Consider the following 18,445-nt stretch of genomic DNA (forward strand, 5'->3'; position numbering starts at 1 on the left):
CAGGCAGTAATGGTCGGCCCAAAAGCAACCCGGGGGCCCTGGCTGTGCCAAAGCCTCGGAGACGCTCTGTGAGGCAGTTTGGCAAGCGAGGAGGACACAATGTGCACTACTGTGCGCCTTCACTGCTGCTGCTGCTGCTGCTGCTGCTGCTGCTGCGGTACATTTCCACAGCAACAGTTCCCCTCACATACTCACCATGCGGCACAGGAAGAATGCTCAAAGTTAAACCCCCCCCCCCGGGGAGAGAATATTCTCATTAGACCGAGAATTAGCCAGCAGATTAAGCTCACGAAGCGATGGAAACTTTTCATTCAAACCAACACACATTTATTTAAACACTTGCAGAAAATGACTCGTGGGTTTTTCTGAGGTTAGAGTTATGCAACGTGGAAAGGTTGGTAGAGTGGAGAGCTGCGTCCACTGGTAAATGCTGGGATGTTAATATGGTCTCAGGTAGTTTTGAAATAAGCACTGATGTTGTTGCATAGTAAATGTCACATGACAGTGTTCAATGAGAACTCCACTGTTACATTGTGTATATCATATTTCGGGTATTTGGTCTTTGGTATTTGGCTTATTTTTTATCTGATTATCAATACAATCAATGACAATACACATCTTTTGGGGGGAGAAATAATACTTTTGCTTCACAATGCATGTGTGCAAGTCGTTTTGAGCATGTAACGCGGTTTTCTTCATGAATAAATAACAGAGACTTTACATTTAACTCTCCATTACGTATCGCTCAGCTTGTTCCGACTTGCAGAAAGTAGTGCAGCAGAATCCCATTTAGAGAGAACCATCATTAAAATTAACGTGGAAACTGTAAAGTTGTATTAAGATTGTGACCAAAGCGTCTCTGTATTCACTGTACTTGCATGTTTATATTCTCCCTGTCTGTGAAGGGTTTTTTTTTTTTTTTGCAACGAGCTTCTGTTCAGATGAAAAAGAGATTGATGACACAGAAGCAGCAATGCAAAAATATTAATCTCGGCGAGTTGTGTTATCTAGTGCTAACTCGACAAACAGTAAATCCACTTAAAATACGTTTTGCAAGTAAGTGAAAATCATTCCGTTCAAAAGGAAGAAAACACAATAAAATCGTTGGGAAATGAGTAATGAAAATCCAGTTGGACGACGCAGCCAGAGGCAGAAAACCGAAACCATGTCACATTCGTTCATTCACACGAAGGTAAATGTCATGCAGAGGTTGATAAATGAATTATCATTCTGAGCCGCAACATTTAAGGGGACTGAGACTTTGCCTGAAACGAGCTGTTTTTTTGGCCTGTCCTTCATACATAACGGTGCATGCAAATGTTTCCGGGTTTTTTTTCTTCGTTTAACACCTTTTTCGCACCGGAATTGATGCAAATGCAAATGATGTTTTCGACATCAAAGACGCTCATAAACTTTCTTTCTTGTTTGCCATTTCCTTCACAGTGTCACCTGTTCAAAGAATTTCCTCCATTCCTTCCTAGATGCTCTACATTCAATTAAACATTTTCACACAAAGGAAAAAGCATCAAGGAGCAAAAAAAAAATGTAAGGTTGCATTTCTCCTTTCTTTTTCTAGTCAGCGTGAACAATTTTAAAAAGGACATGAGCTCAGCTTCCACGTGTTCTCCAAGGTAACACACCTGCACATGCCGCATAGACACGAGACGCACACAAACGGGACTCTCCACTGAACGATGAGTCATTGCCTGTTGAGCGCATCGTCTCCTCGGCAGATTAGTCACGGGTAAATCCCCAAGGCAAGTCGCCACACTTCATCCTCCTGCATCTCAAAAACACACCTCTCGCTCACTTATTGGCTTTTTTTTTTTTCTTCTTCTTCTTCTTCTTCTTCAGATTCCTACTTCAGAAGTCTCCACGGAGAAATGATGCAGGGAACTTGGGGACCAATAAGCTGACATCCAGCAACCGTGCCCTGAAGTAACCTCTCTCATCTCTCTCACACACACACACACACACACACACACACACACACACACACACAAACCCCTGTCTGTGTGAAGCTCACCCACATATGCAGGTCCCTTGGGAAAAACTAATCTCAGATGGCCACTGGCCCTGAAATGCCAAGGAATGAAACACAACACAGGGTGAAGAAATCTAAGGAATATGAATGTGCAACAGAGCTATGAAGACATTACTCCTCCCTCGATGGACTTCTTTCCCCCACACTCTTTATTCTCTCTAAATATGAAGAGGGAGAGGTAACGGAGAAAGAGCGGACACGCCACATAACCTCAGTGTTTCCTTTATTCCGTCTCGTCTTCAGCAAAAAGGAAACGCGGACTTCAAAGTTTTGTGCCATTCATGAATAAACGGATGGGTCGTTTGGGAAAAATGCCCGAGGGAAGAATGGTTGTAATTCTTCTCATGGGATAATGGCCACACTCTGTGTGGACACGCTGTGTCCATGGCGTGGCCCTGGCATTGGTCCCGGTGGCTCCCAAATCAATGGGAAAGGTCTATTGACACATGAAACACCTGCAATGCACTCAATTAGATACAAAGGGCTATTCTGTTATTCCACGGTGTGCAGGTTTACGGGGTGTTTAAAGGGATACATGTAATATAAAAACCAATAAGTGTTTTCATTGGTTGTCGATTACCTGAAACGGAGAACGATGGGTTTTTCTTACAATGAGCCGTTAACAGCTCGCCGTGGAGCGGCAGGTGCGACGGCCCTTTTTGCGTTTTAACGCTACCTAACAGCCACCGTGGCGTTCCAGATGTGCTGGAAAAAAAGAGAGCGAGGCGAAACCGAAAGGCGTCCCGTCCGTAAACCTCACCGAGTCTCACGCACTGCGCCTTGTGAAAAGAATTAAACTGAACAAATGGAGGTCTCATTTTTACACCACGGAAGCTCAACAGAAAGCCAACGAGACAGAAAATGTGATACCTAAATGAAACGGAAGGATCCTCTGATTGAACGTGTGAACGTCCTCATTATCACAGAGCGTTCACACTCGATGGGTGCTTTGCCGGCGAGATCCGAAGAAATGTGTGAAGCGAGCCCTCCTGCAGGACGTTTTTTTATTTTTTTTATTGGTGGTGCGTTAAAGTACACAGCGTGTGGTTTACTGGTAGAGACACACGCATTAACTGTTACGCCACCGAACAACATGCCGGCAACACGTCACACTTCCTCGCTGCAGATCATTTAGGAAAAGGTATAAAGAGATAAAGTTTGCAGATCTACCCAGCACATTTTCTTATTAACTTTCTGCTCCTTTGTAATATAGAGAAAAGTGGGATCGTGTTTGCAGCAGAATAAAGTGCAGGGTTTTGAATATTTGCTTTTTTTTTCTCCCTCCCTAAAAGACACTTCAAAACTGGCTCCAGTCTGATAATCCATCACAATTATCCTCATGTCTGATTTTATTGTTGTCAAAGTTACATTACCAATGGGTGGTGATACCACTGTTGGAGTGGTTTGATTCCAACGTTGTGCAAACACTGACGTCGCTGGGAGGAATAAAAGCAGACACGGAGACGAGATCCCGTGATGGATGGCCTCTCGAGCGGGCTTAAAAATGTAATCTCGGGGATACCATTTCCTACTCTCTTTACTCTTCCTTTCAAAATAGACTTCTTGATGCACAGATATTGGAACTTCAACAATTAATTAAATTTATTATGCACTTGTCATGGTTTTCCATCTAAAATTCCATAACTCACACAGGACATTGTGATGTATGATAGCAGTAATAAGCACAGGCACTGCTGTTAACAATGGCTTCTTTCTATCAGTAAGACATGACCGTGTGAAGAAAACAGCAAACATAGTTAAATGATGCGACAAAATTAAACCCTAATTTATTGTATTATTCACACCTTTCAGGGTCTGTGCAAAAGGACGTTATTTTTCTTTTTTTTAAGACAGAAATGGCCCTCTTTAAATTCATTTAGGGTGTGCTTTAGCCAGTTCACTATGGAGGATGACACTGCTGTGACCACTGACATTAAGTAAAAGATCCTTCACCGTGCAATGTGTATTTTAAGAGCAGTGAGAAAACAGAAATAGCGCGCATTAAAACGAGCCCAATAAAGAACTTTAATTCATCAGACATACACAAAGCAAGCTTGTTTTATGCTGGAGGGTCAAATGTGACTAATTGCTTATTATTAGGCATATAGAAACCTAATAAGAGGTTAAAAAAAGAACCTAAAAAGTTTTGTTTTCTATTTCTTCAGACCCTGGATATCGCAACAGGTCCGAACAGTTCCTCCTGTGAGCGGCAAATAAAGAGGGCACGAGAAACCCAGGTTGCAATAGCAGCATGAGGTTCTCTCCTCAAATGATGCTGGATACAGGAAGAACACAGCGGGTATTATCCAGTTATTCTTTACATCTTTTATTCAGTAACTTAACACAGATATGATTGTGATTGAAGTGTAGTCAACTGATTTGATTAACAGTGATTAGGGAGATAGAAAGTGGAAAGAAAAACGTCACACCTCTTCAGAGCTCGAGGTCTTTAAAGCATGCTTGACAGTAAGCTTTCTTCACAGATTAACGTGTGCATGATGTAACCGGTCATGTGCCAAAACACTAGTACTTGGAAGATTTTTCAGGGTGTAATTACAAAGATGAAAAACCACTCGTTTCTTCCCTTCTGCGGCAGACAGACAGGCAACAAAAGCGGAGTTAAATTTCTATCTGTGAATCCCAATGTGTCTTTGAAGAGAAGGGGGTGGGGGGGTGGGGGGGGGTCCCTGGCCATAGCATTGCTCCGCCACCATAAACTAGGCGACATTTCTCCACGACTAACTTTCACCTGCATATCGCGGCGAGCCAATTAATCTCAGCTCTCACGGACCTGTCGGAACACAGATGGTTCCAAAGCCTGACTTTTACTCTCAGAGATCACACACCGTTCAGTCCGTTCCTTCTTGCAAATTCAAGAGGATTTGACAAAAACACTTAGTTAAGACACTAATAGCACAGGTCGACTTTTACTTTTACTAAAGAGAAACAATGTCAGTGTGGAAGCCAGCGTTACAATGACATGTTTAACTAAAGAATATTCCCCCATATCCAATTAGCTGATGTGTAAATGACGAAAGAAGGGGATCCGTTAGATGTCATTTAGAGCCATCAGTTAATAAAGTTACTGTAATAAGGGTTTGACTTTCCTGCACATTTCGTTCTGCTGTAAAAGCCTTTTGCTAAGCAATATTTTGTCAAATCCAGCGACGTTCCGTGGAAACAATTACTTACTTTGTGAATTTGGCGGAGAAAAACACAAAAGCATGAACTAGTTTTGGTTATTAGAAAAGTGTCTCGCTGCGTGGTTTCGATCGCTCTGCGAGGACGCAGCGCGGCTCGGGTCTCACCTGTCCCACGTAGACCAGCAGTCTGGCGTTGAGAGGACTCTCATCGGGACTCAGCCAGAACTCGGAGTTATCGTCCGACGACACAGAGAACTGGAAATCACCTGGAAGGGGGGGGGGGGGGGGACATGATCAAAGTGTGCATTGGCCGAAGTAGGCATGCATGATCCCGTATAAGTAGAATCCCAGTTGCAATCTGTGTTTCAGGGAAATGCGCAATACAAGACTGCAGCGGTTTAAAAATGAAACACTTGGCCAAAGGGATGTCTGAAGTCTTGCAGTCAACAAACGCATTTTCTAATCCATATTTAGCAAGAACGTGGATGGAATTTAACCTTTGTGTAAAGATCAGCCAGTATAGTTATTTAAGCAAGATGGCCAGGATACTTGAAGATTACGCACAATACATACATTTTTGTCAGGAACTGTCAATAGTGGGAGCCACATACAGCTACATTCCCTTCAGTTGTCATTTATTCAAAGGTTGTGTCTGGCCCGTGTGAGGTGTAGGACACTGGTTAGAGTGGGATAGTATGGACGTTTGAGCCATCAGCTGATGAAGAGCCTTAACACCAGAAAAAGAACGATAATGTAATTAATAACTTCATACTGGGCCCTTTGTGTGAGGGCACTTGGGTGCTTTTTCAGTTCCTATGGCAACTGCACCCAAGGGTGGGTCTGTGAGGGTCCTGCGATGATCCCTTGCCTTCAGCCCAAGGACAAAAATGTGAATATTCGATATATTAGTGGCTCTCAAGAGCTTGGCTTGAGAGGGCGGCGGTAATTGTCCACTCCTGCAAAGGACACACGCTCCGAGGCCCTCAGAGGAAGGACTCGCTAACCAGAAGAGCTAGTTACCGTCTCTGTAAGGGTGAAGGAAACCAAATATTCTCAAGCCATAGTTCTTCCACTTGGGAGCAACTGCCAGTTTCTTCAGTGTGGTTCTGGTCTGCAGAGACAAACCGATGTAAATTCAGATTATAGATCAAGAAATTGTTGGATTAATGCAGTAATATTACATGAGTGGAACATATCCTACCAATGTGGAATTTTCATGGAGAAATGGAGTAAACCCTAGTTTACTTCAGCAAAATGTAACTACGATTCTTGTGGAATTTAATGATAAAAATGGAATCTGCTGTAATGTGCAAGATATCATGGAATTTGCTCAGATTTTATAAAATCTGTATATTTCCTTCCATCTTAACCATTTAGCATAGCCACTAAGCCAAATTAATAGATAAAAAGGCAGCTACTTTTTAATCTTTAACTAAAAAAGAATTCCATGGGCCTTAATCTAATTAGGTAGCTGGCAAACCGTTACAAAATATGTTAGTGACATTCAAATTTCATCATGATCATGTCCATCAATCACCAAGTTGGAAAAGAAAAGCCTTCTAACTTCTGTCTACCAACCTGGTTGGTTCATTTCTCACCTGCTCCGGTATACTTACGTGAGGGTAGTGAGGGAAGTGCAGGTTCTTTCTGAGTTGGGCTACAGAGGAGCCACACCAGTCCTCAAACACATGCAGGTTGGCCTGGCCTTTATACTGCCGACACACACACACACACACACACACACACACACACACACACACACACACACACAGAGAGAGAGAGGGAGACAGGTAAACGCAGGCTGCAACAATAGCATCACGTTAGGCATTAAATAAGCAGGTTATGCCTCAGTGCTCCAGCTACTGGAGGTCCCATCCTGACAGCAGTACTACCAATTGCACTGGTTCCAGTAGATATATTTCTGGGCTCAAATGCACGTTTTTTTTCCCTGACGCCTCTCTCAGGGGGAAATGACTTCTGGGTGAAAACGTACGAACGCAGCGTGCAGTTTCCAATGTTCTCCCCGTCCTGAATGAGAGAGAAGGTGACGGAAGAGGAGAGACCGGCGGGGAGCGGCAACCTGAGAATGTCTGGAACAGTTTGTCAGGGCTCATCCCCGGCCCACAGGCTGACATTTGTCGGAATTACACAGGGAAATGACAGGACACAGCGAGGACAGATGGTGAAAGGGGTCTGCCCTGGGGTATAGCGTCCTGACACACACACACACACACACACACACACACACACACACACACACACGGGAAGAGATGACACTCCGATGAGTCACGTGCCTCGCTGCTTTTAAAGTGGGGTGTTTTGTTTCACAATTACAACGTGATAAAGACAAACAGGTTCCATTGGAGCAAGTCAGAGATGCCTGCTTTTTTTTCACCTCGTTAAACACTCGCCAACAAATGCCTTCTGTGGTTCAGAAAGTGAGACGCGCACCATTACGCTCGGCGCGAGACTGAAGAGGAGCGGCTCCTTCTCCCTGTGCAGACGCACGGCCCCACACACATGTGCACACACGTGCACACACACGTGCACAAGCCGTCTCGGGGATTAAATGACCTGAGCACTAACTTTCCATTCATGTGCCTCTCGATTTCTGCCTGCCCGTCCCCCCCCGCGCTTTGTGTGCGTGCCGCCAGACGCCGTCTTTGGGTTTCTGTGATCTCAGCTGTCAAGTGTCCCGCGCTTTCTCTCTCTATCTGGGATTTTGTCGTTGTATCCTCCTGGTTCCTTGCTTTGGATCCGTTTGCATGAGAGATGATGAACTGCCAGGTTGTGTTTGCTTTTTTGTTTGTTGTGCGGAGACATGCTCGATTGTGCTGTAGTTTGTGTCTTCTCAAACAACATCGCTCTGACAACTACGGCAGCTCAAATTCCCTGTTGTTAATTGGCTGAAGAAAAGACAGAATGACTGCTGCTGCCTGTTTTCATTCCTTTCTTTCTTTTTCTTTATCTCTCTTTCTTTCTTCGGTGGCATTTGGATTCCTTTGTTCCTTAATTCCACACCAAACAGACTTATAAAACTAAAAATACCACAAGGGCTCTGGAGAGGAATTCAAAGCATCCCAATCGTTGCGTCTGATATGAATGGATTTGTTCACTTGTGTCACCTTGTTTCAAGTAGTTAAAGGACAAGCTGAGGCTCCAATGGCCAATTTCTCTCACTCATATCTCACATATCTGAGCAGTTCCAATAGGTCATTATTCCAGCTGACTGACACAAACATCTCAATTTGACTGCAGTACAAGTAATGCGACTTCTGTAAAAGGATGAGTTCCTAACATTGAACACTCGGCTGTCGCTGCTTTCCAGATTCTGCCGTCACATTGGAGAAGGAGTGGAGCGCAGAATGCAGCTACAGATAATAAGTGGAATATTTGTGTTTATATATATATATATATATATATATATATATGTACACATATGCCTATTTTCTGCAGGAACAAACATTTCCCCCGCATGACCACATCTGGGAGCTTGTCTTAGCTCTTAACTCCATCTCTGCTGCTCGCCCAGTGCTTCCACATATCGCATCAAATCTCCCCATCTGAATTCATAGTGGACATTTAAATAGTTCGATGCATGCATCGTCTTCTTCGGCACATCAGTAACATGGAGCGAAAGAGGAACCCGGAACGAGCAGCTGGGCGGGGTTCGTGCGCGGAGAGATAGCGAGAACTCATTTCACAGAGGAGAGCAGCAAAAGGCCAGGGTTCACGTGATCGAGGTTTCCGGCCTCATCAACCACTGTAATGAGGATTTGTATAATCTGCCATCTGTCCCACAACGGTACGTCTGCTGTGGTTCCAAGGGGTGTAACACACAGGGGGCGGGGCTTTGATGTCCATGCATCTGTGCAGTGCCACAATCTACCCCCTAGTAATGGGGCCGGGCCAAATATTCAGCAGCACACCTCCAGTTTTGGTTGTTGAGCCACAGCGAGACATTTCAGTCAGTCCACCGGGACGCTGCTGATATCCTCCACCCAACGCCGTACGACGGCCCCCCCGGTTATCACTGCGCGTACGCACAAACGCGTCGGAGATGATGCGCTCTCTCTGGCATTAACGTGGAACAGTCCACACGGAAAGAAATGATTAAGAGTCTCCCGGGTATCAAAGTAATCCCTTTCACCAGCCACCTCCTTTCTGCCTCTGACTCGATAAAATTGTTCATTATGCTCCAAAATCCTTTCTGGATCCATGTCGGCTTTTCTTCAAATGACTGTTTATCCCTTCACGACCGGCTACTGCTTGACTCTAAAAAAAAAAAGAGGCCCGGGCCGGCGCTCTCTCCGGTCGTCTCCAGTGACAGTTCTCCTGACGCGTCGGCGTCCTTGACGGGGCAGAGAGGATGTCCAGTCGGCGCGCAGCTGCACGTTCGACGCTGATCCGCGGGTGAGTCGTCCGATCCAACCCCCCGCCGGCGATAAACGCACAGCTCTTCAGACAAACATTCGGGGGTTCCCCTTTTTCCAGCCAGGTTTCGTTTTAGCAACCTGCGTCTGGAGACGCTGCATCTACATTTTCAGGTCCGAGGAGCCGCAATAAAGAGAATCACGGAGCGGCTAACTTGGTAACTCTTGTGTGCTGCGCGGCTTGATTTTGCACGATGAACTGATGATGGACACGGGGGCCGCTGTTACTGCGAATTGTCGATATGCAACCGAGCTTGAGAGAAAATGCATGTCGATTAAGCGTGCAGCTACATTGTGTGCTGGTACTCCTTTGAGAAGAAGGTGCACAGGTCCAAAAATAAAAAAAAAGCCAGCAATCCTTTCCTTTCGCTTCCCCCCGCATCGCCGGATGACCTCTGCCAGTTTGTGACAGCTGGCATATGGCACCACTCTACCTCCGCCCGGCCCGGGCCTACGCCTCTGACGGCCCCCCCGCTGGACCCCCCCCCCCCCCCCCCCGCCGCGCTGGCCCTACGCCAGGAATACAAAGTCGGAGCCGGTTGTCGGGGCGGATAGCGAGTGAGTGAAGGCAGACGGGGCTTTGGTTTGACATGTCGGAGGTAACAAGTTTACAGAGAAAGATGTGCATCAGACGCCCAGAATATTCACGGAAAATAAGTGCCATGTTGTTTATGAGCGGGCTGGAAATGAGCCGCGGAGAGATCAGAGCGTCAACTTTTACAAGGCGCTTTGATGCAAGACGCGCCTGATGTAAAATTAGTTTGTGTGGATGTTGAAAAATGTATTTCTCTCTGATGCTTGCCTTTTCAAAACTAAACCAAAAATAAGAAATTCTGTTGGTTTCTGTATGTCTTTTAAGTGCAAATGTGTCCTGTGGTTTGAACAAGGAATTAAAGGAATATCTTAACAGTTTTCACAAAATGCCAAAACGCAACGCTCAGAACTCGATGTTAATAATAAAGATTCTTGCTGTGCTCAGGACATGAAATTAATTTGCATTTGTGCAAATTGTCAACACGGCCCAGGTTCAGATAGTTTGTTAGGGCTGCAGCACTGGCGCGGTCATACAAATCCGACATCTCTCTTGAAGTGAAACCATTGCAAATGATGCCAAAAATCGCCGTCAACAAGTAGACGCAGGGCCCGAAATATCAGAGGAACAAATAGATGCTAGAAGAACAGATATTATCCACATTTTGGCCATTTTCAAAGCCCAAAAGATGATATTTGTTTGCTATTTGCTAAAATATTCCATATAAGCAACAGCCAAGGCATGCCAACGCAAGGCCAGCGTGCACGGAGAGTCTGCTGGAAGGATCCACCGATGCGGATACGAGTGGCGCGGCTGCATCCGATGCGGCTTCAAAGGCTGCGTCGAGCATCGGGCCAGAAAACCGGCCTCTGCACCCGTCAACATTTCACACTAATGTGTCCTTCATCGCGTCCTTTTTGCATGACAGGAACAAGCACAACAACATCAGGTCTCACTTCGTATGCGAGTTTAACACAGGGGGGGGGGGGGCCTCTGATAGTGCTAAATTGTGAGAACTATTGAGAGCTAAAGAGTCGAGGTTTCATTGGGTCAATTTAAGATGCATTTAAACTATTCAGTGAAAAGGTTAAGAACATTATTATGATGCATTCCATTTAAAATAAAACGCATTAATAGGCCATTGATTGGGGCTGTTTTAAGGAGATATCTCTATACCAATAAAAATAGTAACTTTCTTTCTGTTCTTAAGGCACTGGCATCGGAACGTCACTCTCCATGTGAATATCCAAGTGTCCGTAGGAACACGGGAAGGACATACATATGCTGTGTCCTCAACTCATGGAATGACTCCTCGTGCAGAAAGCAGATCACCTTTTAAAATCACTTCATGCTAATTTCCTATTTTCTACAGAGAACTACACACTGTGGTGTTCAGCAGAGACAGTTCAATTTTACCCCAGGTATAGACTGACTAATAAATCATATTTTTGCAGATTAGGTTTAGAGACACACACACACACACACACACACACACACACACAGAAAATCCTTTAATTAAACTCTGCTGAACAGGTTAGGAATCTATAGCTTCTCTCCTTATCACCAGGCCGCTGCTTAATTGCCTCGCCTGCTGCGCTCTTTGTTCCAGCGGATCCAAGAGCGGCGTCAGTAAGTGAGCCGAAGCAAATCAAGTTGTAATCTTCAGGGTCATAGGTGCCTTTAAATTTAACTTGCTAATGGTTTCGGATGAAATATTGTCATCGCCGCGCCGCAGTAATGGATCACCGCATCCGCACATTCTGTTCTTCGGGCGACGGCCCCAGAAAAAACGGATCTCTGTATTCGACCGCAAAGAATCGCCGCTCTTAAAAACGATAAGCGAGAGTAAAATGTGAATAAATCATGCGCTGCGGAAAGCATCATTCATAAAAAAAAAAGCTAATCGCTCAAGTATCAAGACAGTGATGATGCAAACACATTGCCAAACACCTAAAGGACCTCAAGACAGGAGTGCTCATCGATCTGGAAGATGGAATGAAGGGTTCAGTAAGAAGGCGGTGAAGGGATAAGTAAAAGGCTCGGTAGTAAAAGAAAGGAGCATTTAGGTCTTCATTTATTTTACCTCCGGTTTCCATGGCAATTTCTTGTGGTGTTGGCTGAGGAACTTCCGGATTCTGGATTGATCTCTGCCGTCGGCGCCGCCTGCGAGGGACTCGTCATCCTTGAAAGAATACAGCAGAAACAAAGACATTAAAAAAAAAAAAAGAGCCATTAATGAATTAATGGTTTTAAATCTCTGTCTAATCAATCCATGAAGGCATGCAACCGTCCATCCATCACCGCGGTAACATGACTCCACCACTATAAGCCACATCGTTTGATAAATGAGATAAAGTAGGAGCATTAGCCCTTTCTTACTAATGGAAGCATTAAAGTGTATCTAAGTCAACAATACAAACCGCTAAGAATAACACACACACACACACACACTCTGAGTGACCAGGCCAAGGAAAAACAGTGATATTGTCCAAGAAGGCTACCAATAAGCTCCTGTTTAACTCGTCTTGACCATTCACTCCTAATCCGGCCTCTGAACTGGCCAAAGCCCAGATCTCCAACATACCAACCCCAAAATCTCCTCTCCGGGGAGCCTGAACTCTTCCCCCTGATCTGGGATTTAAAGCCTGGTGCTGCAGGAGCTGCCAGAGCACTGCGGGGGCCCTGGTTAGCGTTTAACGCTTGCGGCGCGGTGCGTTTGCAGTGGGCGCGGCAGAGCAGAGCGCAAGCACAAGCACAAGCACAAGCACACGCCAGGACGATGCGGGATTCAAAAGGACGCCGGGCCCCCCCCGGAGAAGCGATTGAGTTGTCGAGCTGTTAATTTAGTCACAAAGCGTCCTCCGTTCAGCAGGGATTTCAAAAAGGGGAGGGCGTACCTCCGCCGAGACGCGCCCGGGAGAGGTTTCCATCACCCCCCCGAAATGAGGCTTTTGTTCGAGAAGGCACCCGTGTTTACAAAAGAATCAGGGGAAGGGGGAAAAAGACAGAGCTGTCAGATTCCAGGCCTTTGATCACGTTTTTCACCGACTTCCGAGGAGCAGAGATGAAGGAGGAGAGGCAACGATGACATGACGAAACGCGCCAACAGGCCCCCCCCCCCTTCCTGTCCGACTCCAGAGCAGCGGTCCTGTTGCTGTGCACGCACCTGGACTCACAACGCATCCACGCACAAACGCCAAAAGGGACGCGACATTATTTCCAAAGTATTTTATACAAACAAGGAATTTTACGTGGCAGTCAGTGCAGGAATAACGGTGCTTCTTTGTAGTCAACCCTGCAAAGCACAGTATCACCATCTCTTATCATGAAATCTAGCCCCGTGGATGGTCTCCGGGACATTGTTTGAAGTTTACCGTGAGCAAACCAAGAGCTTTCCGATTCCATCTGCGGCAGGCAGATACTGTGCCAGCCAATCAGCTTTCACTATTAGAACAGGTGCCGTGGCTGTGTGATGGATTATCCACGTGGGCGTAAGCACTTCACGATCTGTGGATGCGGAGATAAATAAACTCTAGGAATAAGACGGCGTCCACCCCTGAATCACTCTGTGTGGGGTGTTTCGGACCGCAATCCGACGGGGGGGGGGGGGGGGGGCAACACTTTCCCCCCCAAAAAAAGTCCTGCCTCAGCTCGACCCGACTAAAAGTCTGCTAATCGATTCGCCACAAAAAAAAAAAAAAAAGGGTACAGTTAAACTCATTGAGCCGCGGAGGCACGGCATCCATCAGCCGGACCTCATCTGAGCGTAAGGACTTGTGCACTGCAGCAAGAGGATGCCTGCACTCATATATCATTCTGCGTGACTCATTACTTCAGAGTTACAGCCTCATTTATAAGAATTTATACTTGAAGCAGATATTATACATTTTCCCGGCGACGTTATCGTGTTTCGCTGATAATTAAAGTTGAAGCTAAAAGGGGCTGTCGCATGGCCTTGTGTATTGAACATTACATGAAGGCAAAACGGGGAACATCAATCCCAGTGAACAGGAGGCCTATTCATCAAGTGTGTAAAGTTGATATTTACCTTGCTGACTTTCAGTCAAATAAAAAAGACAAATGATCTTTAACAGCATCAGAGAGGGAGAGTGAGGGAGAGTCGCATTTAACTACAGCTTTAGTCCTTTTATGTGTGAACGCGTGTGGGAAAAGTTGTAAACCTCAAAGGGACTGAAAGTAGAAGGATTAACTCGGCGGTTTTAGTGTGATTCCGACGCTGATATACATCCAGCCCACCGGTCCAAAAACTAAACTCACGCCCCCCAGTCGTTTCCTCTCAGAATCTCCATGTTTTAATACACGGCGCGCGCTGATCCGAGCCGAGGGAAACAGCTGGGGCCAGTGTCCTAGAATACTAATGGGCTAAATTAATCCCCCTTATTAAACACAAACAAGCAGGAGTCTGCAGGAGGTGTGTGTGTGTGTGTCACAAAGTTCTCCCTCCCCCCCACCACCATGACAACCGTTGCAGATGGGCTTTGCTCGGCTTTGCTCTCAAAAGTCCACAAATCGTCGCGTCATCTCCAGCGACCTGCATCACGAGAGTTAATAACCAGTGTGGAATAATTACATCATTCAGAATTTTTTTTTTTTTTTAATTCATGTTAACCACAAAAGTATTCAGTACGTTAATTAGTTCCACCATGATATTAATAATACATATGTGCTTGCCGTCTCGCTGCTTGAACCTGCTCGCTGAGCAGAGATGCCAGGGTGGCATTTACTGCAGCGATGACTAATCGGTAAGATAAAAGAAAACATTCACAGGGTTCAATTGAAGATGTTGGATGGGAATGCGTCCCATTGTCACCATCAACCAGATGTGTGTGTGATCCAAGTGACAAGAGATTTCTAAAAAGGGAGAAGTAGCTCGATTAAAGAAATCGAGCTATTTCTAATTAAGACGGAAAGACAAAAAAGAGACACGTAAAAAAAAAACAGAATAAACAGCAGGAAAAAAAAAGTGGCAAACCCAAATGAGAGAAAAGGGGACCAGTGGAGCAATAACTGAGGGGGAAAAGCATGACTGAGAAGCTTTTTGATGGGCGCAGCGAGTCCGTTTCCCAGAAAGCCCTCCGGCGAAGCAAATGTCTGACGTCCAGAACCTCTGACCCGCCTCTCTGTACTGAACAGACCAAACAGACCAGTTGAGAGCAGCGCCGCACAGCCCTGTGATGTATGACACGCACTCACAATCACAGCGGGCGCAGTGTGTGACGTGACCACACACACACACACACACTGAAAAAAAAAAAAGGGGGGTCTCAGTTCTCAAATCTTTGCACATTTGAGTCCAAAGCGAGAAGAAAAAAAAACTCAACTTCAAGATGGCCGGTGTTGCAAGGAGTTTGATTGGCAAGTCAATGAAAATGTGCTGCAACGTTTGGGAAAGGCCAAACGTACAGTTGTGTTGAAAATTGCACTTTGTTAATTGTTCTTCTGCGTTTGTGTCTCCACGGTTGAAATGCACTTATTGTAGCTAAATGACAGCTAAATGACGCGTGATGTAATGTGATCACAAAATCATTGCAGGGACAAGAAACATGTTTGGTTTTTATGAGGTGTTCTCTCTTCTATTACATAAATAGACTTTTGTTGCTGATACCTGTCCATTTGCGAATAGTATCTACTGTATGCTTTAAATGTAGTGTTGTACTAAAGTCAAGTTTGTTAATGCTGCCATGTCTTTCTTTAATGTGTTGTGCTGTTGAAAGGAATTAGCTGAATTACTCTCAAAAGACTCCTGTTGGATTTCAAAAGCGTGTTTTATGCAAGTCCTTAGACACACATGCCGATTAATACAAATGTTTTCAAACGGACCCGTGTACATTTGCTCTTATCATCCACACACTCACCATGGCAACAAGAGGTCGGACACCACAAACCTGCATGAAATCATGTTTTAAAGCTTTCCCACATCAAGTCAATGACTGGGCAGATAAGGAAATGTTCTTTTCAGAAGGAAAGGAAGAAATCAGTGAAGGAGTCTGTGATTGGCCAATGAACTAAACATCTCTTTTGAGTGGTTACAATAAGTTGTTCTTGACAAGAAAATAATTATGCGGCGCTCACACCATGGAGCCCTCAGGGGGGGGGGGTTGATTAAATCTGCACCCTAAACTCACTGCATCAGCCATTCCAGGTTATTTCATGCCTTGGATGCCCCGGTACCTTTACATCCAAATCCCCACTGCTTTTAACAAAGTGGCTGGCTCTGCTGAACAGAAATCAGCCCGATGCACCTTCAGTTCAACTTTTGCAGAACAAATTCACCCAGCCGAAATGAAGAAGAAACTATTTTTGTCTCCCCGCTTGCATTATTCATGCGAGAAATCGCATGCCGGTCAACGAGACAATGAAACAAACAGCAGAGAGACTGAGTGAAGAAGAGAATGCAACACAAATAAGAGACGGCTGCTGCCGATAATAGGAGCGATCGAGCCAGTGGCTCCAAATCATGGGTTGAAAGATTAATGATGCAGAGAGAGTATGGCAGGGAGACAATGAGATAAAAAAAAAAAAAAAGATGGAGGGAGGAGATGAACAAATCACTAATGTAGAAAGTTCTGATTTGAAATTGTCCTGGTTTGATTTAATGATCAGGTTAAAGTGTGTTCAGCAGGAGGTGGGTGTGCAGAGCGTTCCTACCCACATGCAGCACACATCGAGGTGTGCAGCTGATCGTCTACGGAACAAGGTGGGACTTTTGTTATGCTCCGGTCCAAATCAATGCGGCCAATACGTGTGAGGAAAACCGCTGTGAAGACGAGGGAAGTCTCTCCGGCTCCATAGTGGTCCGATCTGGTGTTGCCAGATTTGGATTCTGCTCCTTCTCGTGCGCAAAGTAAATAAAAATAAACGTAAAAACCGCAGTTCAGTGAAAGTCGTACTATGGACGCCTGCAATGAATCAGAAGCATGTGGAAATATTTGGCTGACTTGATTGGGGGCACGATTGTGCGTTGGGTTGAGTGGTTGAGGGAGAATACGCAGGCAAAGCATAAACCCCCTTTTTGAAGGCCTGTAATCCATGCAGAGAAAATTAAAACCATCTGAGCAATGATTCAGTACAGCCTGAGCGAAAGCACCGTGTGCAGAAGTATGAAAGGTGCCTTTAATCATTATAGATTAAATGCAAGTAGAGCTGGTGCCAGACACGGTCCCGATGAACGGAAAAGCATCCGAGCTGGAATCCAGCGCCATGTTGGATGTTCTGCTGTCCAAGCGGCTAAAAGCGGCACCGCTCGGTCATCTCTAAGAAGACAGCTCTGTCTTGTTATTGCTGATGGGGTGTGACACGGGGCGGCTGGCAAACGGCCCGCTGCCAATCATCCCCGACCCTGCTCGGTGCGGAACCCTGACCTGATCCGCCATGAGCCCACTGCAGAGAAAACCCTGCACCGAACAGACAAAACCAGGCTGATCCCCGTGAGACGGTAACGGGCTCGGGCATCTTCACCCTTAACGATTCTTCTCAGCCATTTAAAAACGGTAAAGACCAGATGGTAGGGAGTACGTCCACACAACGAAAGGCACCTGGCTGCTTCGTCCTTTTTTTTTTTTTTTTTAACTGGGAAATGCTGAACAGAATCTGACGCCATCCCAGGAGGCAACAGCGAGGATCGAGAGAAGCAACAAATCGCCTCCGCGAAGATTGGTTTTGTGAGCGAGCAAATGAAGACGGAGCTACACGGGGCCTGCGGTGAGCATTTAAAAAAACGTCAAACATAAAGGAGGCAAACTACCGGAACATCAGGTAAGTGTGTGCCAATTTTACATTTACCATTTTCATCAGATTCTGAACATACTAATTAGCTTCATAACAGCTGGATCAATGACAACAGCAGGCAATGCGTCTCGATACGGCTTTCATTTCTCTACCTGCTGACATCAAGTTGGAAGAACATCTGCGTTTCGGGCGCCTTTGAGCAAAAAATGCGACAACTAAACCCATGTTACATCTGGTAGGCACACCCCCCCCCCCACACACACACTTTACACCAAACAGCTTATTTGACCTCAAACCAGGGATGGGAAATGAAGTAACTCTCCTTCCTGAGCTGTGGTCGATTTACAATGAGCGCTCACGGCAATTCATCCCCCCCCCCCCCCCCCCCCCCCCCGCCCCGTACAGGGCAACGGGGCGAGTATACGCGTCTTCTGGGGTGAGAAAAAAAAAAACCCACTGTATTCACCACTTGATGGTGTTCTCCGTCACATCCACCTGTTCGCCAGCCGCAAGCAAATGAAATACAAAAGGACAAGGTCAAACT

General features: G+C 45.6%; 1 protein-coding gene across 1 annotated transcript in view; it reads right to left on the bottom strand.

Annotated features, from left to right (window-relative positions):
- b4galnt4a (beta-1,4-N-acetyl-galactosaminyl transferase 4a) overlaps positions 1-18,445 on the bottom strand; it is an 82,487-nt gene that overhangs the window by 28,748 nt on the left and 35,294 nt on the right. Inside the window, exons 3-6 of the mRNA XM_037450621.2 lie at positions 12,236-12,334; positions 6,804-6,899; positions 6,208-6,298; positions 5,353-5,453 (exon numbers count right to left, since the gene is read on the bottom strand). Coding sequence (XP_037306518.2) covers positions 5,353-5,453; positions 6,208-6,298; positions 6,804-6,899; positions 12,236-12,334 — 387 coding nt within the window. The remainder of the gene's footprint in view (positions 1-5,352; positions 5,454-6,207; positions 6,299-6,803; positions 6,900-12,235; positions 12,335-18,445) is intronic.

This window comes from Pungitius pungitius, chromosome 6 (assembly GCF_949316345.1).
Source record: "Pungitius pungitius chromosome 6, fPunPun2.1, whole genome shotgun sequence".
In the NCBI taxonomy this organism is placed as follows: Eukaryota; Metazoa; Chordata; class Actinopteri; order Perciformes; family Gasterosteidae; genus Pungitius; species Pungitius pungitius.